This window comes from Primulina tabacum, chromosome 1 (genome assembly GCF_025594145.1).
Source record: "Primulina tabacum isolate GXHZ01 chromosome 1, ASM2559414v2, whole genome shotgun sequence".
NCBI classification, from domain to species: Eukaryota; Viridiplantae; Streptophyta; class Magnoliopsida; order Lamiales; family Gesneriaceae; genus Primulina; species Primulina tabacum.
The window spans coordinates 1536606-1564074 of NC_134550.1; the positions used below are offsets into that span (position 1 = coordinate 1536606).

Here is a 27469-nt window from a genome sequence, read left to right on the forward strand (position 1 = left end):
AAAATAATAAAAAATTTAATCATCATGTTCATAGAAAAACATTTCCACACCGACGCTATAACTACGGTCACCAAGTTTTTGTCCTCTGTGTGCGCTTGCCTATTTGTGTTAACCTTCTTCCCCGAGTCTCATATCGTGGAAATCTTCCAGCAGTCTTAGGGGAATCCAAAATCTTGAGAAGGGTCTTCCAGTCTCTCAGTTTTCATCCTCCATTCGCCTTGTTCACCCCGCGAACATTTTTTTTTGTTTTCCCATTTTTCGCTGCTGGTTCATATTCACAAATAACTCTGTGATGGCGTTAAGTTGAATGCTTCGCATTGTATTCTTGTTTTGATGAAAATGAGAGTTTGGAAAGAGTAGTTTTCAAGATAAATAAGTTAGATCGTCGTTAGTTAGCATCGTGATTTTCTGTGTCTGTGCTTCGATGTGTTTTATTTAATGATAGTATAATAATTAAAGACTTAGATTCGCCTCGTTTTGCGTAATCACTCTCTTAAAATAATTCTAATTAGTCTCAAGATTTGATTTTGAACCATATTAGAACTAGTATTTTAATTCTTTAGAACTGTATTAGCACATCGACACCAAATTTTTGTCAAGGGTCTTCGGAATTTCATGTCTTTGGCCTGAATTTTTTTGGTCGTATCATCAAAATGTGTAAAGTGGAGGATAACGATGAGAATGGAAAAAAGAAAGGTGGACATTGGGATATAAACATGAAGTTTTTAGGTGGAGAGAAAGTGAAAGATGCCAAGTTTTTTGGGGTGTCTCATTGTAGAATGAAGCTCTGGATTATAAGGCTAATCACTACATTATTGCTGTGGACATGTATCATTCAATTGGTGGCGATAGGAGAAGTTTGGGGGCCAAGGTTATTGAAAAGCTGGCCTTCTTGTTCCAGTTCCCATGATATGAGCTTATCGACCAATATGTCGTTCGTTCAACCTAAAGTTCATTATTCTCCAAAGAGTGAGTTCATTCTTGACATTAGATGTTGAATCTTGTAACTTATTTGGTCCATTGTTTGTATGTCATTTACCTTATTGCTTCGTAATTCTTCTTCTTAATGTGAATCTGAATGTATTGCTTCCAGGGGTGTACAACAACAATGGATATCTTATTGTTTCTTGCAATGGAGGCCTTAACCAAATGCGAGCCGCTGTAAGTTGTTTCTTGCTGATTATCATGATAACTAGATGTTTGAAAATCAGGTGCGATTTTGTACATCTTCCAAAGATATTTCTTGATCATCGGTTGCTTTTACTTGTTCGCTTTGCAGATATGTGATATGGTCTCTATTGCAAGATACCTTAACGTCACACTTATTGTCCCAGAATTGGATAAAACCTCATTTTGGGCGGATACGAGGTAGATGGAAATTTGGTATTTTCTCTAAGTTCTAACGTTAGACTACCATCATTATAGTTGCTAAAAATATATTCTCCATTTAGTTCTTTCCAGGACATATTTGATGTTGATCATTTCATTGCATCTTTGAGGGATGAAGTTCGGATACTTAAAGAGCTTCCCCCTAGGCTTAAACAAAGAAATGAACTGGGAATGTTCTATGAGTTACCACCTGTTAGTTGGTCGAACATTTCTTACTACCAGTCTCAGGTTGTTTTTCTTAGAAAATTTGGAGTTGGTACCTTGAATGAATATTTTTAGATGATGGAATTCATGTTGTGATTTTCATTGGCAGATTCTCCCTCTTCTTAAGAAGTATAAAGTTGTTCGCTTGAATAGAACGGATGCTCGGCTCGCTAATAATGGGTTACCACTAGAGATTCAGAGGCTAAGGTGTCGGGTGAATTTTAGTTCTTTGAAGTTCACTGCCCAGATAGAAGAATTGGGCCGAAAAATCGTGAGGATGCTGAGGCAAAATGGTCATTTCTTGGTTCTCCATCTTAGATACGAGATGGATATGCTGTCTTTTTCTGGATGTACTCGAGGCTGTGACGCTGAGGAAGTGAATGAGCTAACTGCAATGAGGTAAGAAAGTGTCCGTCTCTACATGTAAAAAACTGAACCAGATTCTTTTGCTGACTGCATAAATGGTTAACAATTAGATATAATAACCCCTTATGGAAGGAGAAAGCCATAGATCCCGAACTTAAAAGGAAGGAAGGTCTATGCCCTTTGACACCGGAAGAAACTGCTCTGATACTAACTGCACTAGGTATTGATGGTAACATTCAAATATATATTGCTGCTGGAGAAATTTATGGTGGAGAAAGGAGGTTGAGAAGTATGGTCAAGGCATTTCCTAACATGGTTAGTAGTGAACCATTAATGCTTGATCCCGAAATGACTATTTTCATGTATTTGGACTTTAAAACATCATTTTCTGACCACTAATCGAGTTTGTACCAATAGGTAAAAAAGGAGACATTGCTGGAACCCTCCGACTTAATGTTTTTCCGGAACCATTCATCTCAAATGGCAGCTTTGGATTATCTAGTCTCGTTGGAGAGTGATATATTTGTACCGACGTATGATGGAAATATGGCTAAAGTTGTAGAAGGACATCGCAGGTACATTTATATTCTTGTGATTTATATGTGATGAATTCTTCATTTCTTCTATGTTTTAGCTGATTTATTAAGTTGGACAATCAGTGTCACAACTATCAAAATGTTGTGCCTTGATTATGGTAAGATTAAAAACACTTAAATTATACAATTACAATCAATTATGAGTTTTAGTAAAAGTGACAAGTACTAAATCCTAGACTAGATATCATCTTTTTCATAGTTACGTTTGTAAGACTTCTATAATCCTTCCAGGTTTCTTGATTTTAAGAAGACCATTCTACTAAACCGGCGAGTTTTGGTTGATCTGATCGATCAATACAACATCGGACTATTGAGCTGGGACGAATTCTCATCTTCCGTGAAACTATCCCATGAAAACCGAGTGGGACGACCAGAGAAGCGTGTCGTCATTTTTGAGAAGCCAAAAGAAGAATACTACTTCTATGCCAATCCACATGAATGTCTTATGATCGATTAGAAAGTTTCCACTGATCATACACAGCTTGTGTGCGTTATTCTACTGATATTATTGATTCTTTTACATTTTTTGTTTATCAGCTTGTATATACAAATTGTACCCTGTGACTTAGTGGGATGCATGAAATTTTTTTTGGCAAGCAAGTGAAATAAAATCTTGTATCTTCGTCCTTATCTAGCAATATTTGACTGAAATAGCTACATATCATTGACGTAAATTTTTGGCTCATTGTTGTTTCAGATTTTAGTTATGAACCTAATGTTTAACGCAAGAAACCACAGATGTGCGGATTCAAACTTACGTCTCTTCCTCGAAGGGAGAGGTTCATGCCACTTTATCCAAGTGATACTGGTAATCAAATTTGATAATCTCGAATATGAAAAAAAAAAAAGATAATTCTATTAGTCCTCTTCTAGAGACTAACCATTGCCCCACAGTTTCGAACAACATTTCCATCATTTCAGATATTTTTACACGTTAGTTCAAAGGAAATGAAAGCCCTACTCTTCAAAAACTGTAAATCAAGATCTTGCACGTTGATTATCAGCAATTATCATCCTATTTTACATTCGTCACGAGTCACGACCAATATCAAGAACTTGTATGTTGATTATCAGCAGTTATCATCCTACTTTACATTCGTCACGAGTCATGACCAATATCATTTCGCCAAAAATAATGTAATAATAAGATCACAAACCAAACCATCCTCATTATGTTAGCCTTTCACTGATGCTGGCGATTTTGTTCAATTCCAGTTGCTGACACTCTATCCTACTCACAGCTCTCGAAAAATCTTCTCCGGCAAATGACATTGTATCTTCTTTGACAAGGCGCCTTTGCTTTACCTTTAGAATAGCCCTGTGAAACTTCTGAGATCGAGGGGCGTCTTCGGGGCGTTTTATGTAGACACCTGCGAGCGATTTTGGCAAGAGTCCTCACCTCTTCTGTGTTATACGAATCTGTAATTTTAGCGTCGATAATTTCATCTACACCATCTGAGCTCATGGCAGCCTTAGAAAGGAAACGGAAACACAAAGTTAGAATACAAGGTTTATGTTGTGAGAAGTAATGCGAGAGTCACATAAAACTGAGAGAAATGGATGACAAGAGTCTTACAAGATTGACGTATTCCATCAAGTTTTGGTGTGGATGGATGGCAGTGATGAGCTCGAAAAGGATAACACCAAAGCTATATACATCACTTTTTGTTGTGAATTTGTTCGTGGATATATACACGGGATCAATATACCCATATGTACCTTTAAGGCCTGAATTACGGCCATCATAGGTTTCTTCTTTGGAAAGTCCAAAATCAGCAACCTATTAATGAAGGAAGCCAAGATGCGGAATATCAATATCTTGCTATAGAGAAATCTATGTTCTAGCAACTTGTGATTCACCTTAGATCTCATGGAGGAATCCAGCAGTATGTTAGCTGATTTCAAATCCCGATGTATGACAGGAGGCACTGCCTGTTACACAACAAGAAATCCGAAACCATTTTAACGGCCAGTTCTCTAAATTGTAAAAAAGGTAACTAAGTATGATATCGTTTGGCGTACCCCATCATGAAGATATTCAATCCCATGTGAAATGTCTAGTGCTACTTGTAGCCGATCATCCCAACTTAACACTAGTTTGTCCACTAGTTTGTCTTCACCTAAATTGTGTGGATAAAAAAATAAGTTGCCACCATCAAGAGCAATATAAGTAAAGAAACCAGAGACGAGGAGAGAGAAAAATTTCTTGATGAATATATGGAGTTTGGCAATCTATTTAAAAAGCTTTTCGTTTTCCGGCTTTTCGTTTTCCTGCATATGGAACACGTAGTACATGAAAATTAAATAAGAAACTAAAACATAATCACAGTATCAAAATGAAAAGCTTAGAATCCATTATAGATTGTGCATGTGAATGGCCTGGATCAGAAACAAATTATTTAACTCGTTGCATAACATAAAATTACTTGTGCAGAGAAGATTTGACTTAAAAAAGTGAATTTGTCATGATAGAACAGACCCAACATATAATGAGTCAAAGAACAGACCTTTTAACGTTAATTTTAATGTCATCATACCGCCTCCTTTTCTCGCTCTTATAACAAAAATAAAGTGTGATGAATCAAAAACCAGTTGAGCATAAAAGTATACAAGAAGATGATACATGACCCACATCGATTTATCTAGGTATGAACATGACTCTTGATATTATTCATATGGCCCCAAACAACACCATATCAAAGTCAATAAGACTCGTTACTGCGGTTGGACATTATGGAAACCATCACATCTTTCAAATTTTGCAAAATCCTCTTCACTGTGTCTTTGGTTAATTCATGGATAATAGGACATAACTAGTTTTATTCTTCCACTTGGCTATTATTCAAATACATAGTGAGAGTGGCAAAGGCAATGCTATAAGATAATAGTGATTATGCGTAATAGTATTCAGCAGACCAGATCATATGTATTAACTTACCATATATAAGGTTTTCCAAACTGCCGTTGCTCATGTACTCATAAACTAGCATGTGTTCTCCTTTATCAACACAGTATCCAACTAAATTTACCAAATTTCTGTGATGCAGCCTAGCTAGCAAAGAAACCTGAGAAAAGGTAGATACCATAACATCAAGAACTGAATTGAACATCTACATAAAGTGAATCTGATGCAGTTTATCTCACCAGGTAAAAACTTTAAGAAAGAAAAAAATACAGCCAAAACAGTAAATTCGTTAACTTTTTATATTTATTTTTCTCCAAGGTGCCCTTTGAACTATATGTTTTCTTACTTTTTTTAGTATTTCATGATAAAATAATTTTTTTCTTCACATACTTTGTGGAATTGTATATTATCCGCTCAAATGGCAAAATAAGCCTTCCCATTAGGATGAGAAATAGTAGCATTAACATTCCTGTCATTTAAGGAGCTGATCAAGTTCAGACAGTGGCAGCATATTGGGAGTGAGTTTATTATTTGAACTGGAAAATGTTTTAAAAACGACACAATGTATATTGTTCTAAAATTTTCCTATTTCCTAATTGCAAATATTTCTTTGTCACTAGGTCGAGTTTTTATGTTTTAGTCCATAACGTTTCAATTTGTTCTAAAATGTATTCCCTCAATGGGAAAGTGAATGATCTCTTTATTCAAGGGTGGACTTTCTTGTTGGATAATATCAAATGATGAATTAAAAATATAAATGCATATCGTAAAGTGAGGGTAGTTGATTGGAGGAGTGACGTGAAATTCAGTTTATATTTCAATATCCGGGTGAACATTTAAGGATCTTGCCGCTACCTCTGTGTGAAATTCCCTTTCCCCTTGTTTGGAATTTGAAGCGAGAACTTTTACAGCAAACACTTCACCTGCAGGCATTGTGGCTTTATATACTGGGCCAAATGAACCCTGGCCAAGAATAGTTGTGAAATTCTGTGTTCCCTCATTATTCCACTGAATGCTACATGTGACGTATATCCCAAAACAAGAAAGAAAATTACCGAGTGAAAAGTATCCTGATTGAAAAGCATAACCGAGCTTGGTAAAATCAACCTACCATGAGTGAGCAAATCCCTCCCGCCCTCTCTTTCATCAAACTCCTCCACTTCACCCTTCCCAAGCATATAATTCATGGGATGAATACAAAAATAAGGAAATGTCCGACACCCTCCACTCCTAATATCTCCAACTATTACTTTAAATAGTATATCAAAATTATATATGTCCAAATGTATTCTAATTTGTAGTGGGATTAGCCAGGATATACTTGATCGTCCAGAATTCACCAACTTTTAGCAATGGTAATATGCTATTATACGCAGTCAAGAAAAAGAATCTCAAAAAACGTTTATATTTAAGCGAAACATGAATGAGTGTGAAAAGTAATTCAACTGGACAACATACTTGTAATGGTATCTTGGAATACCAGATGCTGAAGCAAACCGATCTTTGGTATGCTTACTCCACCAGGAATGTTGAGGTTTTTGGTCAAGGAACTCTGACCCTGGGATAGCTACAGAATTTGAGATAGAGGCGCTTGAATCAATGCTTGTACCTAAGCCATTAGTTCGTATAGGAAGGATAGCAACAGATCGTTCATTTGAGTAGCGCCGAAAATGAGCACGTTTCTTATACCAACAAATGCCAAAGAATACAAGTGATGCTATGAGTATGCCCAGAGTCAAGCCAACAGAGATGCCAATTATAACCAAATCCATTTTATGGTTCTTCAACCGTATTACAAATCAGGAGCATTTTGCAGGAAAAGTACCATGGTCACTGTAGTTGTACATTAAAAAATTGCACAAGTCAATTAAAGACCAAACAGTTTAAAGAGAATAAGAACTCCATTTTGCCAGTAGAAGACACTATACGTAGTCGTCCTATTGCAACAACAGAATTTTTTCTCCAGAACATGATTTTATAGGTTACGGCACAATAAGGTGATCACCCTACAAAATGTCACCGGAAAATTCAACGACAATAATTCGCAAACGAAGAAATGGTTTTTTATTGCATACACAAGCAAATTTGCAATAGTTAAATCTACAGATGGACCAAGTGCAAATAGTTCAACAACATTGACCCATCATTAATTCATGAATCATCATTTCACATGTAAAGAAGAAACCAACATAACATATTTTTTTGCTTTTACTTGGGTTTAAAAGGGGAGAGGTTCAAGTGGTGGTGACAACATAAAATATTTCATCTTCCTGTATTCTGCTCCGCCTTGTCCCATTCTTGCTTTGTTTTTTTCTTTTTAAGAGAACAAAAAATTGAGAAATTGGAACATAATACTTTGATTTAATTCATACATCTATATAATCGGCTGCTTGCAGTCAGAACTTGTGAATCGTAGAACTCTGTATCCGCCTCTAAATTATGAATGTATGCAAATTATATGAACCATGAAAATATAACATAAATACATAGCCAATAACAATAAGCACGAATTAAAGCAACATATACATGGGTTCCCAAATCACTCCATCAGAAGTTATCGCTAATTTGTTCTAACACTCAAAACTAAAAGATTGTATCAATTCAAAATGAAACAAATATTTATTTTGCACCACAGAACCCTAAGAAATAAATTCAATGACTTCTTATCGTGGCATCTCACTTTTTTTATGATCCACATGATACTACAATAAAAAGAAACACAATGGAAACGTGATCTAACTCATATACGTTTTACATACAAAAGGTAAACATCAGAAAAAACGAATTTTGAAGGCATCAGATGAGTGGGTTTCCCAAAAACTTCACAAACAACAACAGTACAGGTAGAATATAAACAGCACCAAAACAGGTGTTACTTTTGGCTTTGCACCTACACTCATTAAGACATTAAATTCAAAGGGAATGAGGGCAACCACAAAAGAGTTGGGTTGGTTAACTTTCACTTGGCATGGATATATTTATATGATGGTTGATTCAGTTAGCAGTTAGAAATTGTTGGTTAGGAGTAAGTATATATATACGTGAAAGCCATTTGTAATTCTACACTTTTCATTCATTCTTCGTAGTGGCAAATTCCTTTGCTGTTGGCTGCAGTGGAGTAGGTCTCAACGACCGTACCACATAAAATCTTGTGTGTTCATTTCTTTTAATTTCTCTCGATTTTCACTTACGATCACCCGTCAATATCTCTCATACAAGCCCACACTTTATGCACTGATACTAGGAAAAAGGCCAAAGAATCTTGAAGCTGCAACTGGAGTTCTTGATTAGTTTTTTACAACAACATGGATCACCAAAACGAAGCGAGAACGAATCGCTTTACATACCCAAATATTGGCTGCATTTCAACTCGAGGAAGAAAAACTCGGAACACGATTAAAGAGAAGAAATTACCCATGTCAGAGGAAATCCCATCAATTGTTTTTCAGCTACAATTGACTTGTTCAGCTGATAAACAACAAATCATTATATAACTCGTGGAGTGGTTTGACTGGTACAGCGGGGGAAAAAACGGGGAGCGAAACAACATTGATTGAAGAGGCAAACAGGGTTTTGGGGGCGAGATTTAAATGGTGATCACTGGGAAATTGGCAGAAGAAGCCAGATTTGCCGATTGGTTGGGTTTAGAGAGTGGACTTGGGCACACCGCCTTTGTGGGTTTTGTTCGAGAGTCAAATTTCTTACGCGGCGAAAGTTTCAAACATTATAAATTGTGTCCATTTAGATAAAATAAAAAAAAATTACATAAAACTTCAGGGAAAATTACATTTATCGCTTCTATAAAATATAAAAAAAAACATAAAATTCTTGAAAACCAAATGTTCTAAAATCAAACAAATTAGTCAAAGTTTTATGTCTGCTTTTTTTTTAAAAAAAAATTTATTATGTAAAATCATATTTTATGTAACAAAAAATTTAATATATACAAACATAGTATATCTTGAATTACTAATTTCAATTATTTCTCATTATATGTATATGACATACGCAGTCAATATTTCAAAACTTCTCATTTTAGTTTTGATCTTATGGATTAAACCAAATTAATCGACAATCATTCTATTTCAAATATATATATATATATATATGACATATGTATTTCGATTCACAGTTATGTTTATATGTTTTAATTTATTTTTCTCAAATCGGATAAAAATAATTATTATATATATATATAAGCTCTATTATCCTATTATACCAAATCTAACTAACGACTTGAATTTTTTTAAAAAAAAATCTTAAATGATCCAACAAGTCAATTTTACAAGAGATATCTCCTATTAATTAGGTTATCCATGGAAAAAAATATTTTTTTATGTCAGAATATTACTTGTTATTATAAATATAAACATTGTCGACTTAGTGAGACTATCTAGTAAGAAAATTAAAAAAAATAAGATGGTCCACTTATTTCACTTCTTTTAATTTATTTATACGTACATTTGCATTCTGGACCTTTACCTTAGTCTCTTAAATAGTTGGAAAATGCCACCTCTAGGCTGCTATTATTTCGTCTGGAGTAGTTAAAAACTTAAATTGGAGCTGCCATCCCATACCCCCCTCCCCCTCACGTGTTCAATAAATTAAAGGGGTTTTTCATAGATACTAGTAACTGTGGTACACACGTTGCGTGTGTCCTGAATACATGTGGCTAATATATTAAATATTCATGATATTACAACATAATGACGTCACAATATAAAGAAGAGAGTTTATTTTTCACGGTGGCTAGTTTGGAGAAGAAATAATATTATTTTTCACGTGAGCAGTTTCCTTATGACGGTGAATATAATATTATTTGTTAAGAAAAAATATAATATAAAAAATGAGAAAAGGTAAAATAGGAAAGAAAGTTGGTGTTCTCATAGAACGGTTATTATTAGGGGCTCAACTATAATAAAATAATAAATAGTAAATATAAAAAAATTAAAAAAGGTAAAACAGGAAAGAATGTTGGTGTCCTCACAGAGCGGTTATTATTAGGGCCTCGTACTTAATATAATAGTATAGATATGTGTACGTGTCCTTTTACCTTGGATACTTGTGGAAATTTAATGCGGCAAATCGCAGCAAATAGAAATCGAAAAAATGTAGATAAATTATGTTATGGTGTGCTTGGATTTATGGGTTATATATGATTGATTTTAAATTTATTGATTGTTGATTTTTTGTTTAACAGATAAAGATTTATGACACGATACAAGAAACCTACTTATAAGAAATATGATATATTTAGTATTTTTTCACTTTATGTATGCATATACAGACACACACATTTGTTACATAGACACCCCATGTACAACAAATAAGTCTGTGTCTGAACTCTGAAGTTTATCCGCTATCCGTGCAATGATCTTACTCGCACGCGTCATCACCCGTTCCTTTCTTTTCTTTTGACTTCCACTCTCACCGCGTCTCCATCCTCTCTCACTCTCAGTTGGTGTGCGCATGCGTGAAATGAGGTGGGTTTCGTCCGCCAAAGGCGGCGGCGCTAGCGGCGGCGAGAAGGGAGTGTTTTTCAAGTCCAGGCTGAAGTGGGTGGGGCTTATAGGCCTAGCTCTTTCTGCTGTTTCACTCTTCGCGCATTTTCTTCTCGCGAGATACACTTACGGGGTTGCTGCTTCTGAGTACCAGTCTTCAATCACCATCTTTTCTTGGAGGCCCATCTTCGAGAATGCAGATTTTTCCAGCGATGTAATATGATAAAGATCCAAACTTTCCGTGTAATTTCCTGTGTTTTCTGGTGTGATTTGTTTTGCGCTGTTCAATTCTAGGATTTGAGTTTGCCGATACTGTGTCACTGAATTGTGCTTTTCTTGTAGAGAGAAGATTTTGGTTTATTGAATTGCGAAAATTCGAGGAACTTTTTAGGGAAATGGGGTGGGTTTTATGAATAATATTTTTCTAACATGGTGTTTAGTGGGGCCAATCTTCTGGTATAATTGCTAATTAGTATCCTTTTGAGTTACTCATAATTTTAGTTTTAGATCCCCCAATGTTAATTTACACTTTCTATTTTTTGTTTTGTGGATTTCCGTACCTTCATAGGTATAATTAAAGATTCTTTTTATTTTGTTTCGTGGTTTTATGGAAGTTTCGCCATTTTGCAGACTGCATTTTATAGAAGACTTTGGGGTCCAGTCAGGCCTCTTGATTCGATACATCCTTATGCTAATCCAAGAGGACACTATGTAGGTAAGATTTATTTCTTTTACAGTTGATTTAGCATTTGATGTTCGGAACTTACTTGATGAGTTGAGGTGGATTGATGGCAATTCCGTCTTGTTGGTTTATGAAAATATTAAAAAGAAATAAAGAAATCTTTATATTTTCGTCCCAATTATCCTGTTTATTACTTAATGAGATCCGATATGTTGCAGCTCCTGTAACTAGCAACGGAGTTTTATTTGTGAGGATACAAGGTGGTTTTCATGAAATAAAAAACTCCGTGAGTGTTACTATTGAACACGGCCTCATCCTTCTGGCACCGTTTTTTTGTCATTCTTTTTATAAAGAAGAATTCTTTGCAATATCTTACTTTTCTGCAGATTTGTGATGTTGTTGTTGTTGCCCGGCTTCTGAATGCCACTCTAGTTATTCCTGAGATACAATCCACCACAAGTAGCAAAGGAATCAGGTTGGTTTCTTTTCAACTTTAATACATGTTTCTGCCGCACAAAAGATTGGTTAACTCGATGCTCATTAATGTTATGCAGCACACAGTTTAAGAGTTTCGCTTACCTCTATAACGAGGATCAGTTTATGGTGGCTTTAGCAGAGGATGTCAAGGTCGTCAAAACACTACCAAAGGATCTTAAAGGCGCGAGAAGAAAGAAGAAGATCCCATCTTTCAAAGTCTCCAAGTCAGCATCTCCATATTTCTATCTCCACCATGTTCTTCCAGTGTTGAATATGCACTCAGTTGTCGAGCTCGTTGTACCGGATGGTGGGTGCTTGCAGGTATACACTAGAACATGTAATCTTTTGTTGCACACAGCTATCCTTTTTAATTACGGCGGCGGCGGCTTGCTTAGGCGTATCATGCTTAGACCAATATTTCTTTGTGATATGATCTTGTATGGCTTAGGCAGTACTTCCTTCACACCTAGAAGAATATCAAAGGCTGAGGTGTAGGGTTGCGTATCATGCTTTAAGGTTCAGAGAGGAGGTCCAGGAACTTGCCACAAAGATTCTGTACAGGTTGCGAGCTTCTGGGCGTCCATTTATAGCCTATGATCCAGAGATGACTAGGGATGCTCTAGCATATCATGGCTGTGCTGAGCTCTTTCAGGTACCTTTATAGTTAAACCTTTTGCCTGCCAGTGTTAGCTTCTGTATTATTTTTTTGTCAGTTCGCTAAGGTTTTCAAAACATTTGTCTTTGTTTTGCCTACTGTTCCTATTTAGGATGTGCATACTGAACTTATCCAACATAAGCGAGCCTGGATGCTAAAGCGGGGAATTGTCAGATGGGAACCTCTCTGTAGATTCAGCTGCGCAGTTTCGTAATGGTCTATGTCCACTTATGCCTGAGGAGGTATATTTCATTAATATAATCTGTTATTTTCATCTTTTGAGACTGGTTATGATTATTAAAAATATTTTTCTACAGGTTGGTATACTTCTTCGAGCGTATGGCTACCCATGGGATACAATAATCTATGTTTCTGGTGGCGAGGTCTTTGGTGGGCAGAAGAAACTGATTCCCTTTCATGCGATGTTTGAAAATGTTGTTGACCGGACTTCCTTGAGCGTGCCGTGGGAGCTAAATAAAATGTATGGCGGGGAAGCTAATCCGGTGGACAAAGCTCCTAAGACTAAATCACCTCCAGTGAAAGTCGAACAGAAGCCCGATGACTGGAAAAATTCTGGGCCCCGACCACGTCCGATCCCTCCACCACCAGCTCGACCGAAATATCCTTACAACATTGAAGGTTGGTGGGGTTGGGTGTCTGAGAGCGATAATGAGCCGGAGAGTACGGTTATCGAGTTGAGGATCAATGCACATAAATTGCTATGGGAGGCGATAGACTACACGATCTGTCTAGAAGCAGATGTATTTATTGCAGGATTTTATCGTGATGGTAAAGGAAACCCAAATTTTGCTAGCTTGGTTATGGGGCACAGGCTCTATCAGTTTGCTGCCTCCAAAACTTTTCGCTTAGACAGGTGATTTTCGTGACACCATAGCACCACGCCCCATCAGATAAAAGTTTCGAAATTATGTGTGTGCGTTTCTTCTTCTTCTTTCTTTTTCCAAATTGGAAGTTTCAAACCCCAAAATCCTTTTCGAGTTGTCTCGGTTACCCCCGCTCTGCTGATTTATTGGATTTGCCCCGGATGCTAGACGCCGTCTTATTATGTTTTTCTTGTCGCGGTGTAGGAAAGAAATCGCGAAGCTTTTAGATGAGATCCTGGGACCACTTTTTCCAAGCCAACCACACCTGGATAACATCGGTACGAAGTACATATGAGAAGAAATTTAATCGATGGGCTGATTCAGGAATCCGCTAGATCGAAAACCTCGTCGTTTTTGTCCTTCCCTGTTCTCGAGTGCTCGTGCTTGCAAAACAACCCAGCTGAAGGGTCGTCCCATGCTTCAAGCCCTTCAGCTCGTTAGCAGCTACACGATGCTCTTGGAGCTATGCACCATTGTCCATCCTGGATGGATGGAGATGCTCCTTCTCGATCAATGGACAAGGAAGATGATGAATATCTCGAAAAAGAAGATTCAGACTCGACCGCCACTGGGCTTCTTTTCCGGCTGAGTGGCGGTGGTGAGAGTCCTGAGGGAGGAGTAGAAGTAAGCAGCAAAGAAGATGCACAGATCGAGGATCAAGAGGAGCTAGAAGGAGGAGAAAGGTGACAAGATTGTCCTTTTGTTTAAACATGATGCTTTGTGGTGATTCTGGGAGGCATGGATTTGTTCTTGGTTGAACGCGTGATGTATGATTATAGACAACCAACAACTTGTATTTGAACCGGGTTGGTGCCAATTCAGATTGATCGGTCAAGCGTGCTCGGGTATGGTTCGATGAATCCTCTAGATGGGATATTTTAACGATCCACGCCATCAATTTTGATGTAATCTAGGTTGTGTGTGTTAGGCTCTTAAGACAACGGAATGACTCTAGTTTAGGGTATTGTTCTACTTAGGAATCAGAACAATGGAAAAACTGCCTGAATTAGTTAAGGTGGTGGAACAAAATTATTGAGAAAAACAAAAGAAATTGGCGTGACTTGATTTGAGATGTTCCTGTTTTCTATTTGTTTTGTCAAACGTGGTTCGTATGTATATATTATTTTTAGTTGGAGAAAATTTTGTTAGATTTAGTGTCAAACTCGAGGTCAAATCTTACACTTGAGAATTTGATGTCAAGGCGTAAACTTATATGTATACTGGACAGGACAGTTCAAGATATTTATTTTAGGTCGGAGTATGTCTCTTGTGAGATGCCTAACGAATATTTATCTGTAAGATGGTCAATCATACCGATATTCACAATAAAAAATAATTATCTTAGCATAAAAAGTAGGCAAAAACTTGTGTGAGACGGTCATACGTGTCTTATTTTGTGAAACAGATTTTTTATTTGGGTAATTCATGAAAAAATATTATTTTTTATGTCCAAGTTAATTATTTTTTATTGTGAATATTGGTATGTTTGATTCGTCTCTGTTCTCACATATAAAGATTCGTGAGACCGTCTCATAAGAGACCTACTCTAAAAAGTAATATTTTTTCCTGGATGACCTAAATAAGAGATCTGTCTCATAAAATACGACATATGAAATCGTCTCACATAAATTTTTGTCATTAAGGGAAAAATATCTACAGGTTTAGATACATAATTTAAAAAAAAAAAAATTAGATTACTCGTATATATTATTAAGATCTTATTTTAAAATGCATCTTTTAAAAAAAAAAAAAAGAATGCTATAAATTGAATTTTGAATTGCAGCAATTAAATACAGCCCTCCAGCAGCATGTTACCCCACACGTGCTACCATCTCCGGGGATCTCTCCTCAGTTCTTCCCCCTATCTTTTTTTTTTGGTTTTTTCAGAAGCAGATTTTAAAGATTATATTTAAGATTAATATATATTCGAAAATTTTCCCAAATTCACAACGGGCAATTCTAGATTGTTGGAAATGAATCTTCAATCCAATCACCTGTACGCATCCGTAGCTTTCTAATCTGAGGGAGAACGATTATTTTTCAGGTTTTTAATTGTTGCTTTTGCTTAATTTATTGGTGCATATTTGCGTAAATGGGGGCGGTGACGTCGTCGATGGCGGCGAAGTTTGCGTTTTTTCCGCCGAATCCACCTTCGTATGCGGTGACGGTGGCGGAGGCGACGGGAAAGCTTCGGATGACGGAGGTGGCGGAGAAGGAAAATGTTGACGTTCTGAAAGTTAAATCGAAAAGGGGGACGGAGATTGTGGTGGTTTACGTGAAGAACCCGACGGCGAAGCTCACGTTGTTGTACTCCCACGGCAACGCCGCTGATCTAGGGCAGATGTATGACCTCTTTAGTGAGCTCAGCATTCACCTCCGGGTGAATTTGATGGGGTATTTTCAAAATTCGCAGTCTTTGTTTCGATAAATGTATAAGTTTTGTTTCTGCATTTTTATATACGAGATTGGCATAGTTGGATGGTAAAATATATATATTCATTTTTTGTTAATGCATGGTTTCATGTGGTGGAATATGAATATTTAGGAAGGCGGGTGAATTTGTAGATTCTGAATGATGCGATGGCCTAAGTTGAATGTTACTTCTGCTTCAGTTTTTTACTCGAACATGTTTTGAAAATATTTACTTCGTTAAACGATTGTAATTGAGGGAGGGGGTTGAAACAAGCCCAGTGGATACAGATGCCATGTATTTGGAGGAGCGAAACATCGATTTTTAAAAATAAGTTAGGCTTGAAATTTCAATTTTTTTTTAGTTTAGAGGCATCCCCTCTCAGTAGTCAAGAAAGAGCTATGGGTTTACTCTAGTTGTCTTAGAAGAAGTAATTTTTTGCCTCCTTTTATTGGAAGGTCTTCCGTTTTCTGTTTACCTCAACCAGAATTTAACACATACAAGATAAGTATTCAGCTCTATTCTGTCTTAGAGTTCTCAATCTTGTCATCAAATTTTGTAAACCCCATGTAGACCACAAAATAATAACCAACCAGCATAACTTTGCATGCGAAAGTTTGAATTCACTGTGCCAACTTCTAAATATTAATTTCTTTTTGGCAGATATGATTATTCAGGCTATGGGCAGTCCACCGGGAAGGTATGAGTGACGGGGAACGAATTCAATAGCCATGGCAAATTTTTAATGGAAATTATTAACTTCTTTTTGTGTGTTCTTTATTTTCAAAGCCAAGTGAGCAAAACACTTATGCGGACATAGAAGCTGCATATGAATGCCTTCAAGAAATTTATGGTGTGAAGGAAGAGGATATAATATTGTACGGACAGTCTGTTGGCAGTGGACCAACTTTAGATTTGGCGTCTCGTTTGTCTAGATTAAGAGCGGTCGTGCTTCACAGCGCTATGCTCTCAGGATTGCGAGTTATGTATCCTGTGAAGCGAACATATTGGTTTGACATTTATAAGGTCGATCTAATTTCATACAAGTAATGTATCAGGTTTCTTTTATTCATTGTACTGTATGTATGAATTCTCCATGTACTAATGTTGTTCTATCTTGTGGCACAGAATATCGACAAAATCCCATTAGTCCAATGTCCTGTACTGCTTATTCATGTAAGTTTTTATATGCTTCAGAGGGTTGTAAAAGTGCTTCTACTGATCGTTAATACTGGCAAGCTGGTAGAGGGATTTATTCTGTACATTCAGTTGTTAAAAGTAGTTAATAGTGATTGAATAGATATACACACATTCTACAGATAGAAAAATTCCATTGATACTGTATAGTTTTTGAAAAATAGTGCAATTGAGAACACTTGGATGGTTTGATGATTCAACCTGTATTGTATGCCTTTGGATGTTGCATCTATTTCAGACCGTAAACTTTTTTGGCTGTCGAATTTGTTCTCCCACTGTGATACTATTGCTACTTTTTTTTTCTGAATTCTATTTTTTAAACTGAGTTAATTTACCATGTTTGGAAAGCTGCATTGTCATACTCAATATTCGGACTCAATATTCATGATAGCTGGAAGTTTTGTTGAAGCTTTAGTATTATACTATCTGCTATTGAATTGTTTTCTAAGAGTCCATGATGTTTTTAAATGTTGCAGGGTACGGCAGATGATGTAGTAGATTGCTCCCATGGTAAACAGCTATGGGAGCTTTGTAAAGACAAGTACGAGCCATTATGGGTTAAAGGTGGCAACCATTGTGACCTTGAGCTCTACCCAGAATATATCAAGCATTTGAAGAAGTTCATCTCAGCTATCGAGAAATCTGGACATACGAGGAACGGATCCTTTTCATCTGTGGATCGAATGGACGTTGCTCGAAACAGCACAGATTGCAGACCCAGACCAAGCTTAGATCAGAGAGAGAAGTCGAAATCAAGCACAGATGACAGAGAGAATCCTCGAGTGAGCATAGATCGAAGAGATAAGTCTAGAGCAAGCACTGACAAGAGAGAAAGATCACGAAAAACTGCAGATTATCCTGAGAAACCGAATAATAACGCAGAACAGCCAGAGAGAGCACGGAACAGCATAGATCGGTTAGTCTCAATATGTATCTGTCAAATTTTCTTCAGTTATATGCTCGTACAAACAATGGCGGACCCAAAAAATCAGTGACGGGGCGAGAGAAGCCTAAAAGGTTTATTTCTTTTATTAAGAGAAGATTTATATTTCTATAAAACGCCCTCGTAAAAAATAAAAATTAAACCAGGCTGGGCGAGTGCCCATTCATCCCCTGTTGGATCCTCCTCCCCTGTGTACAAATGCATGTTTTGTGATTACCAATTTTGTTTTTCAATTGACCGTTGGAATTGAATTGTGGCAGCTTTGGAGATATGATGAAATCGGCTGTTTTGTGTAATATCGACTGTTTCAAGCCTGTGGGAACGAAGATTTGAGGGGTTGTAAGTTCAACTCTGGTCACTTGTTAAATAAATCTACTTGTTGTCTATAGTTTTTCTCTCCCTTTTTTTTTTGTTTATTTTTTTTATAATGTTGTTTCCATATAGAAGCTCAATTGAAATTGTTTCAGGTTTTAGATTTTAAATTGTTGTTTTTAGAAATGTAGAGTTGAATTTATTATTCTGGTTTTTAATTTCTATTTATTGTTTTATTGGGACTCTCGAAGTATAAACTATGTCGGGTTCGAGTTTGGCAAGATGGCATTTGAATTTGAACACAAATCGTTTGGTTTGAACCGTTTTTTTTTCCGTGTGAATAATAAGATATTAATTGATGCCCGTTATTATTCATTGCTCGAGCTTACATTAAGTAACTCATCTATGTATTTCAATTTATTATTTCTATGTAATGCATATTTTAATATTTCATCATCCAAACAGTGCCGAGGCCCACATGACACATTGCATTAGTATTAATAAATCAATAAAATTGTTTTAAATAGCCGATGATGTTATTAAATTTAGTGGATCTATATCTGATGGCCCAAATGATGTCAATCCTAAGCCCAACCCGACATCGAAGGTGGGGGCAGAAGTCCGCAGTTTGGCTCCACGTGCCACAGGAAAATGGATCCCTTGACATCACGTGATGACCAAGTCGGTAAATTTATGTGAAATTATAATTTTGGTTCAGTATTTTTAATTATTTGTGATTTTTTTTTATTTCAAATTTTAGTCTCTCTTTTATTTTATTTTTACAAATTTAAGTTTTTTGACATGAAATTGATGTAACATAGACATGATATTATTGATATCGACATGAACAATGCTAAATTTATTAAAAATAAATAAAAAATATGAAGATTCAAATTTATAAATATAGAAGGCTTAAATCACAAAAAACAAAGAATATGAGATCAAACTTCCAATTTTCATGTGAAATTATAAATGGTGATTTAAAGAACTTAGTTCCACGTATAGTCTGGAACCTGCGACATTCCAAACGGTATGTTTCTTCTTAAATGCGATTTTTTTTTTTTTTTGCGATCTATATTCTTGCATTACATTTTAGATCACATCCACAAATGATCTCGTTTCTGTTCTCCAACATGTGAAGTGATTTTTCCCCCATTTTGAGGTTTGAATTTCGCTGGTTTTGTCGTGACTGTGCATAGGCAAGTGGAATTCGATTGCTGATCGTTTCTTGGCGTCGTCGGTTATCATTTATCAAATGGAAAATACGTAAGTTAATGAAGGGGTTAAGAATTATGGATCAGAATGATCTTGATGGCGGACGGAACCATGAAATTAGTAAAGGAGACTGAGGATAGATTTGAGTTTTGTGGGGGAGATGTGAATGCTACTTTTGTCGTGTTGTGGACTCAAGTGTGTGTTTGCAAGAACTTGAGATGGATTCGGGACTCCCTGTTGAAGGTTTTTTGATTGGTGAAAAGTTAGGGCAGACCCAATCTGGTGTCTGGTGGTGAGGTTGATGGACTCAGGGGCGACTGGCTGTATTTTTTGGGATTGAACTTTCTTTGTTAGAGAAATTATGAAAAGATTTTGAACTTTTCTAGAGGGATTTTTACATGTTGACACCGTGCTCTGCTCAGGCTACTAGTTTCATTTGACAGTTGCCAGGATTTTGCGTCAAGATTTAGGGGGTCGATGTTGGTTCTGAAAATATGTAAAAAAAAAATCTGATTGTATAGCTAAGTGATGATGATCACATTATCTCTCCGTTCACTTCTTCTTCGTACATAGTTTAGATTTTTGATTTTCTTTATTTCACCTACTTATCTTGCTTCTTACACAATTCCATCTTTTACTGTGTAGAAGCTGGATCGGCCAGCATTCGTGTAACTTTGACCATGAGCAACACAGGGTAATTCTTACTCGAATTATTTCCTAAAGCTTTTAGTCTGTATATTCACCAGTCACCAATGAAACTATCCAACACAAAAGCAAAGTACAGGGAAGCCTCTTCGTGCAAAATGAAACCCGAGTAGTTTATATTAGTATTTGATTTTAAACGGAACCCAATATATTTAAGACAGTGCGAGTGGAAACTTCGCTGAACTTCGAATAGTTTTCTTGAAGGGTCTTATCAACTCTACCTGACTCCTCATTATGATTGATATGTTGATATATTTCTCCTTTGTTTAAAAAGATATATAAGCTCTATTTTTCAGGATCTAAACTTTAATGCAACCCGACTAGAAGACTTGAAATGGGTTCCGACACCATTCAAGATGGATCTGCTGCTGTCGATCATGTAGGTTCTGGTGAAATGGAAGCTGAATCAAATAATGTGGATTCACTTGAAGTTGTTTCATCTCGTGGAGACATCATTGAAGAGCTAGATAGCATAGCAAAATCTTTAACAAGGGTTGAATTAGATTTAGCATGTTGCTCTGAAAAGCTGGTTAATTTGGATATACTTGTGATGCATGTGGCTTCAAGGGAAAATGATTTTGAAGCTTTTGCTTTGGAGGGGGAGCGTACACTGGAAGGCTCAGTTGAGAAAGCATTTCAATTTGACCTTTTATATGGGTTTTTGGACTCTGAAATCAGAGAACTGGATAATTTTCTATTGGATCTTCAAACTGATGTTGTTGCTTCCGGAAAGGTCATATCATCATTCAAGCAGCTTGGTGATGGTTTTAGGGAAATGGAAGAAAAGATGCGAGATTGTGAGGAATCTCTGAAGCGGTCATTTGAACAGGTATCAGACATGAAATTGCAATCTGCCAACTTCCAGAGGATCTTGTTAACTACCTCTGAAGATGAAAAATGTATGTTCATCACTTTCTCCATTTTCTTTCTATTTTCCCCCTCCTTTCATAACTTTCGAACATGGGATTCAATTTTGCTGCTCGATAATTAGTTTATGTTGCAATATTTACTGGGATTTCAGCCTGGATTTTAAATAGAGGGAAAAGTTTGGATCTCTGTTGTTCAGGTTCCTGGTTGCATCCCCGTGTACATGATTCCTGATTAAGTGTCTTCTGTAATTGTGTTTTCTTGAGGAGTGAGTACATGATTCCTGATTAAGTGTCTTCTGTAATTGTGTTTTCTTGAGGAGTGATTTTCATTTATAATAATCTAACAGTCTCTAGTACTATTGGCAGCAAAATATGACAAGGAGTTTTCAGGTCTGGAAAATGGCGACCTCTCTAATTTGAATACAAAAATTAGAATGCCGACTTCAGAGCAGCAGAGGCATATTTTGAGAATGCTGGAGAAGTCTTTGGCTCGCGAAATGGATTTGGAGAAGAAGCTGACTGAGGCTAGACAAATTGAGGAAGATTTAAAATTTAGGCTACAACAAGAAGTCATCGGTATGGAAGAAGAAGCTGAAATTATTTGGGAAAGACTGTTTGAGGCAGAAAATAATTCAGAAATTTTGTTGGGGATTTTGAATGAACTAGTTGGGACAATTCAGATGGCACAGTTTAATTTAGATGGATATTTCAGAGAGAAGGAGAATTGATATTTCAGCGTAAAGGTTTAAATGAACAACTGCAAGAAAAAGACCTTGCTTTAGTGCACTCTGAGCGTTCCAGGGGTGAACTTTTGGAAAAGGTTTATTTACTAGAGCAGAAACTGAGGGAATATGAGGCTCAACTGCACTCTTTTGAGGATACTTTAGAGCAAAATAAAGATTCTTCCTCAAACATTTATGACAGAGAAAATATAAGTGATGAGACGATGGAAAAAGTCACTGAAGCTGAAAAGCGGATTGAGAGTTCCGAATCTGAGTGTAAATTGCTTAGAGAGTCTAATATGGAGCTTAATAATGACCTGAGTCGCTTGAAAAGTGACATTGCTGATGCAACTGAGAGGGTGGAGCAACTAGAGAGGCAGTTAAAAGATTCCGAAATTAAGCGACTGCATTCAGAGGCATCTGCTGAAGCTAGTGAAGAGAAGCAAAATATGCTAAATTGCACTATCGAGGATATGGAAGATTTGATAAAAGATCTTAAATCAAAGGTTTCAAAGGCCGAAAGTCAGACTGAGAGCGTTGAAGATAAGTGCATCACCTTGTCAGAGTCCAATGCTGAACTTGTTGGAGAAGTTAATTTTCTAAGAGGTAGAGTGGAACACTTGGAAACATCTTTGCATCAGGCTGATGACGCAAAGAAGGAGACTGTAAAAGATGTTAGGATGTATACTAAAGTCATTGCTGATTTAGTTTTGCAGTTGGCTCTTGAAAGAGAACGTCTTGACAAGCAGGTCAGCATTCTGATTGTTTCTATCATGGTGGTTGTTGACTGAGTTACTAGTAAGAAAATTCTGGTTTGTATCATTTGCTTGTACCGTTTCTCCGTTCTCACTCTCCAGCAAGCTTTTGGTTTGTTGGATAAAATGAGATGTTATCCTGTGGTCCAGATATTTTCACCGAACCTATGCCTTCTAGTTATTTGATCTTAAATGAAAGTCTTAAGCCATCAGCCTGGGGTGTAATTTTCAGTTTCTTTTGTAAGGTTTGCCTCCATAGACTGCAGTGCATTGGAAGTGTATCCCATATCATGTCTACTTGATACAGTTCCAATTGAATATCATGCATCTACAACTTAGTTTCAGACTGCAACTTTAAAAGTTATGGAGGCAAGAAAAAAACATAGCTACGTTTTTGCTCCTCCATGCAATGAAAAGATGTTTATTTACTTCTAGCCTTTCTTATTGCGGACAAGCCCAAGGAGATTACTCCATGCAATGAAAAGATGTTTATCTACTTCTAGCCTTTCTTATTGCGGACAAGCCAAGGAGATTACTGGTTATTTTACTTTTCAAGGTTCAGAAGCAAATTAAGTATCCAACATTTCCAAATACTGATTTCTTCCTTCATCCCACTTTGTTTCTAAATTATTGGGACAAGAAAAGCCTCATCAATCAGGAGCTATATGAAAAATATTTAATCAGTTGATGCTGTGCAAATTTTAGAGCATTCTTATTGAATGACAGAGTAGTTTCCTCATTATTTCTGAATGTTCTGCTTTCAGTCTTATAAACCTCCATACTCATTTATCATTATGTTATATTGTTACAGATTTCAACTTTGGCAAAAGAGAAAAAGGTTGTACATAAGCATTTGAAGCAAACGAATAAGGGCAATTCATTCAATATGGTTGAAAATCCTGCTGCCAACACAAAATTATTGAAGGTCTCCAATTTTAGTCTTAATCGTGGGACCTCTGGAAATGAAAGTAATGAGAAAATAACAGGGTCTTCGGTTACAGATTATCAGGTTAGTGCTTCTGTTACTTTTGTAGGCCAGGCGTCATTATTCTGTTTATTGCTAATACCCCAAATTTTATCTTTTACGAGTTTGGGATAACCAGCCTTGTTGGACTCTCATTTTTCTGGTGTGAACAGATGCAAGTGCAACCCTAAGTTTGCGTGCACTAGCTTCTCCAGTTATTTTATGCCCTTCGCAGTTTAGATCTGTCATTTTATTCATTTGATCTTACTTCCCGTATCCTTATCCATTTCGATATATGCATGTCTCAAATCTATCATATGTGGCATATTCTTGTATTTCATAGTTCCACTTTTGCATTTTAGAACTGTGGTTGTTGCTCGTTGCTTGTGTTGTGGTGTTGTACCAAAAGTCAAAGCACAACTAAGATTTTAACTTTCGAGTTTCCTATCTTAAGTAGGATGGTTCTTTTTTGCCTGAACTTGTTCCCTCTGCAACAACTAAGATATCAGATGATCCAATCTTTCTGACCCAAACTATATGTTTATTTATTTATTTAGATTGGAAATGATCCTGGAGATTCATTATTAACAAGTGAGATCAAGATGGAGCATTCCATTTCCACCTCCGAGCTCGAGCCTGTGAGGAACATAGAAGCAAGTCAGCTAAATTTCAAGTACATATACGTTGCTGTTGTTGGAATGGTGATTTCTTTGTTGGCGGCTTTTCTCTTCCAGCGCTACGAATGGCAAAATTCGAAGAACTCAGGCTAATTCACACTTAACGAGATGAATTCGGAGGGGGGGGAATGTTTGTTGTGTTGTACCATTTCAGGTAATGTTATGGCAATTTTTGTACGTCCGAAACATCCCAAGAAACAGATACTTGGTTAGTGAATTGTAATAAATCTTTTGCATAATCTGTCAATGATGAAAACATCTAGCGCAATTCAATTCAAAAATTTATCATGCTGACCTTGAATATGTTTACTCTCATGAGATCATATGATAACGTCTCTTATGTCATTGCCGTAGAGCAGCTTCTGTCCAAATATTTAAATCTTGTTGCTTATGTAAATTTTACCCTAATCCTTCTCTATTATTATTTATTATATGATAGACACCTCATACTAATGGTTTTGATGTGTCAAGTGATATCATTTTACCCTTGAATTTAACTTGTATCTTCTTTAATTAAGTTATATCTCAAATGACTAAATTATCTTATTTTTCTTAAACATTCCTATCTCTCTCTCTATACCACTTATTTTTCAAATTTCTTTCTTTACCAATTCTTGTTAGATTATTTGTACAAATTTTCACCTCTCTCCATGTTATCTTAAAAGTCAAAACTCACATATTTTCTCTCCCTTAAAAATCACGAATTAATAAATTAATACTATTAATTGACTGATAATAGTATTAAAAAATGTAAATATATGAAATATGTGATAAAAATGTAATTTTTCTTTCTTATATTTATATTTTTGATATTGAAAACACTATTTTTCTAAAATGTGTTTTAGTTTTATGGAATGCAATAATTATTCATGTTTGATAGAATAATCGAAAAATGACACAGTAAGATATGACGTTGAAACAGTTATATATATTAAAAGATTTTAGTTCACGATTAACTTTTGATAAAACGTTTTATCCTACAAATTTGATGTTTTTGAGTAAGTGAAGACTAGAAAAATATCTTAGTCGACGTGAAAACGTATAAAAAAGACAAACAAAAGTTTCTCTTCTATTTAGTATTTATATTTTTTTATCACACAACGAAACAAACGAAGAGCCAAATAATTTTGGAATAACATTTTTAATACAAAAACACGAAAATAAACAAACACGCCGCGTCTCTTCTCTACGTCAAATTTCTCCGATGGCGGAGGTCTCTAATCTACACGGCCTCAACCACCATTCTCCGCCGCTTTCCCGGCGCTCCTTATCATCCACCGCCACGAATGTGCCTCTGCAAGAAGAAGCCGGGGAGGAAGAAGATTTCTATCGTCATCGCGGCCCTTTATTTTTTAATTTCGATTCATTGTCCTCTCCAGGTAATCCTTCAAACCCCACATTTTTGGACGATTACACCAGTTCCTTTAATTTCGAATTCGAGGCAAACGCAGGTGAAAACCTGGATTCTGAATACGAGGACCCGAATTGCTTCTTCTTCGGAGGCGAAGAAGATGAGGAACAGATGAATTTCGTCACAGATCTATTCGAATCGCGTGAAACCTACTTGGGGGAGGACCCGATCTGGGAGTTTGATTCAGAACCGGTGGACGAGTCGGGCCTTGAGTTCGGGTTTGGTCCGGGCCTTGGGTCAAATGGGGGCCTTCGGGTTGCGGACATGGATTCGGAGTCAGATTCTGAAGAATTCGAGGTGAATTCTGGTTTTGTCAACAACGATGATGATAATTATGATGATGGCTTTGAGGTAAATAATGAGAACTATCATAGCGCAAATGAGCGGGAAGAGTTTGAATGGGAGGAGGTGAGTGAAAGACTCCATTTTGACGAGGTAGAGAATTTGAATTCTGTTATTGATAGAATTGAGGAAATATCCGTTTCTTCAGATATTTCTTCCTCAGACGGTGGAAATTCGATGCTAGGTGATGCTATGCGAGAAGAGGATGAAGGAAATATAGAATGGGAAGTGCTGTTGGCAATGAATAATTTGGAGAGGAATTTTGAGCTGGAAAATTCTGCAGAAAGTATTGAAGAGAGTGGGATTCCCCATGGCAATCTGCGGGATCGTGAAGATTATATTTTGGCTTTGGAATATGATACCCTTTTCGGGCAGTTGGTAGAGAATGAGAATGCTTTAAAGGGTAGTCCCCCGGCTGCTAAATCCGTGGTGGAGAACCTGCCTTCGGTGGTGTATACAAAGGAGGTGGTAGAGGAAAATAGTTGTCTGGTTTCTTGTGCTGTTTGTATGGATGAGTTTGCTATTGGGGAGAAGTTGACGAGGATGCCTTGCTTCCATTTATACCACGGTGAATGTATTTTGCCGTGGCTCCACAATAGGAATACATGTCCTGTTTGTCGATATGAGTTACCCACGGATGATGCAGATTATGAGAGGAGGAGGTCTGAGAGAAGAGGAGGTGGTGGACTTTCTGCTTCAAGGCTAACGATCTCGAGGTAAGGTACAATTTTGGACTTTTGCGTTGAAATTGTGGATTAATAAGAAAAATGTTTTCTTTTAAAGATACGATTTTGGATAGTTGGGGGTGTGTTAATTTAGTGTTGTATATAAAATTGGTGAAGCCGCATAGTTTACTATGGATACGGCTGTCATGTTGAATATATGAGTTTTAGCTGATTTGCTTATAATTCTTTTAAAATCGCAAAGCTGTATGTTGGGTCATTTGAGAAGACGATCAGTTGGATAGCCGGGTGTTTCCTTCTGGATTTACCTGCCTTTTGATGGTTTGCCGGTTTGGACTATATATCAAGGTCGAATTAGTTGGTGTAAAAATGAGATGCAGGTTTGTAGTCGAGCCCCTGCCCTTATTAATAATGGGATAAGAAGATAATGTTAGAGACCGGTTTTTACTGGATGAGCTATGTTTGATGTACATGTTAGGTTTGTGTTCGACATATCTTAGCATCTTATGTCCGTTTGTTGAAACCATCGAACTTGCAAACTTTTTTACTGCTGGTCTTCAGCTCATGTTCTATTGTTATGAATAAAGTTTCCAATTGTTCAGTTA

The 27469-nt window shown here is 36.6% G+C and overlaps 4 protein-coding genes, 1 long non-coding RNA gene and 2 pseudogenes across 6 annotated transcripts; 5 read left to right on the forward strand and 2 right to left on the reverse strand.

The window, feature by feature from the left end:
- The first annotated feature begins 52 nt into the window (after positions 1-52).
- LOC142549639 (rhamnogalacturonan I rhamnosyltransferase 1-like) lies at positions 53-3185 on the forward strand. Its single transcript, XM_075658732.1, has 8 exons — positions 53-969; positions 1094-1161; positions 1280-1368; positions 1452-1617; positions 1703-1992; positions 2070-2274; positions 2377-2534; positions 2787-3185. Exons 1-8 carry the CDS (start codon positions 654-656, stop codon positions 3010-3012), a joined length of 1518 nt encoding a protein of 505 aa, XP_075514847.1. The 5' UTR covers positions 53-653; the 3' UTR covers positions 3013-3185.
- A 344-nt stretch (positions 3186-3529) lies between these two features.
- LOC142544942 (calcium/calmodulin-regulated receptor-like kinase 2) lies at positions 3530-6647 on the reverse strand (annotated as a pseudogene).
- A 553-nt stretch (positions 6648-7200) lies between these two features.
- Positions 7201-9165, reverse strand: LOC142549717 (uncharacterized). The gene is made up of 2 exons (XR_012821247.1): positions 8808-9165; positions 7201-8728 (listed from the first exon to the last, which is right to left on the reverse strand). It is a non-coding gene; the product is annotated as an uncharacterized LOC142549717 (long non-coding RNA).
- A 1607-nt stretch (positions 9166-10772) lies between these two features.
- Positions 10773-14813, forward strand: LOC142549771 (O-fucosyltransferase 27-like; annotated as a pseudogene).
- Positions 14814-15450: 637 nt separating this feature from the next.
- On the forward strand, positions 15451-18819 carry LOC142549910 (uncharacterized). Of its 2 annotated transcripts, XM_075659175.1 has the most exons (6): positions 15452-16053; positions 16733-16769; positions 16859-17095; positions 17198-17245; positions 17743-18182; positions 18470-18813. In XM_075659175.1, the coding sequence occupies exons 1-6, from the start codon at positions 15752-15754 to the stop codon at positions 18540-18542; spliced, it is 1137 nt and encodes a 378-aa protein (XP_075515290.1). In that variant the 5' UTR covers positions 15452-15751; the 3' UTR covers positions 18543-18813. The 2 variants fall into 2 exon arrangements, with proteins under 2 accessions (XP_075515328.1, XP_075515290.1); XM_075659213.1 differs by lacking the exon at positions 17198-17245 and having other exon boundaries at positions 15451-16053; positions 18470-18819.
- Positions 18820-19568: 749 nt separating this feature from the next.
- LOC142549835 (WPP domain-interacting tail-anchored protein 1-like) lies at positions 19569-24770 on the forward strand. The gene is given in 6 exon segments (XM_075659057.1): positions 19569-20430; positions 20738-21340; positions 21677-22012; positions 22015-22781; positions 23599-23796; positions 24309-24770. Coding segments are annotated over 5 exon segments (2079 nt in total). The 5' UTR covers positions 19569-20430; positions 20738-20775; the 3' UTR covers positions 24522-24770.
- A 767-nt stretch (positions 24771-25537) lies between these two features.
- Positions 25538-27469, forward strand: LOC142550010 (uncharacterized). The gene is made up of 2 exons (XM_075659277.1): positions 25538-25807; positions 25880-27469. Exons 1-2 carry the CDS (start codon positions 25633-25635, stop codon positions 26899-26901), a joined length of 1197 nt encoding a protein of 398 aa, XP_075515392.1. The 5' UTR covers positions 25538-25632; the 3' UTR covers positions 26902-27469.

Coding starts and splice junctions, on each gene's coding strand:
- LOC142549639 (XM_075658732.1), top strand. CDS start 654: ATGTGTAAAGTGGAGGATAACGATGAGAATGGAAAAAAGAAAGGTGGA. Junction 1,618..1,702: donor TTTCTTACTACCAGTCTCAG/GTTGTTTTTCTT, acceptor TTTCATTGGCAG/ATTCTCCCTCTTCTTAAGAA. Junction 2,275..2,376: donor TCAAGGCATTTCCTAACATG/GTTAGTAGTGAA, acceptor TTGTACCAATAG/GTAAAAAAGGAGACATTGCT.
- LOC142549910 (XM_075659175.1), top strand. CDS start 15,752: ATGGGGGCGGTGACGTCGTCGATGGCGGCGAAGTTTGCGTTTTTTCCG. Junction 17,246..17,742: donor GTCCTGTACTGCTTATTCAT/GTAAGTTTTTAT, acceptor TAAATGTTGCAG/GGTACGGCAGATGATGTAGT. Junction 18,183..18,469: donor GCACGGAACAGCATAGATCG/GTTAGTCTCAAT, acceptor GAATTGTGGCAG/CTTTGGAGATATGATGAAAT.
- LOC142550010 (XM_075659277.1), top strand. CDS start 25,633: ATGGCGGAGGTCTCTAATCTACACGGCCTCAACCACCATTCTCCGCCG. Junction 25,808..25,879: donor CGATTCATTGTCCTCTCCAG/GTAATCCTTCAA, acceptor AGGCAAACGCAG/GTGAAAACCTGGATTCTGAA.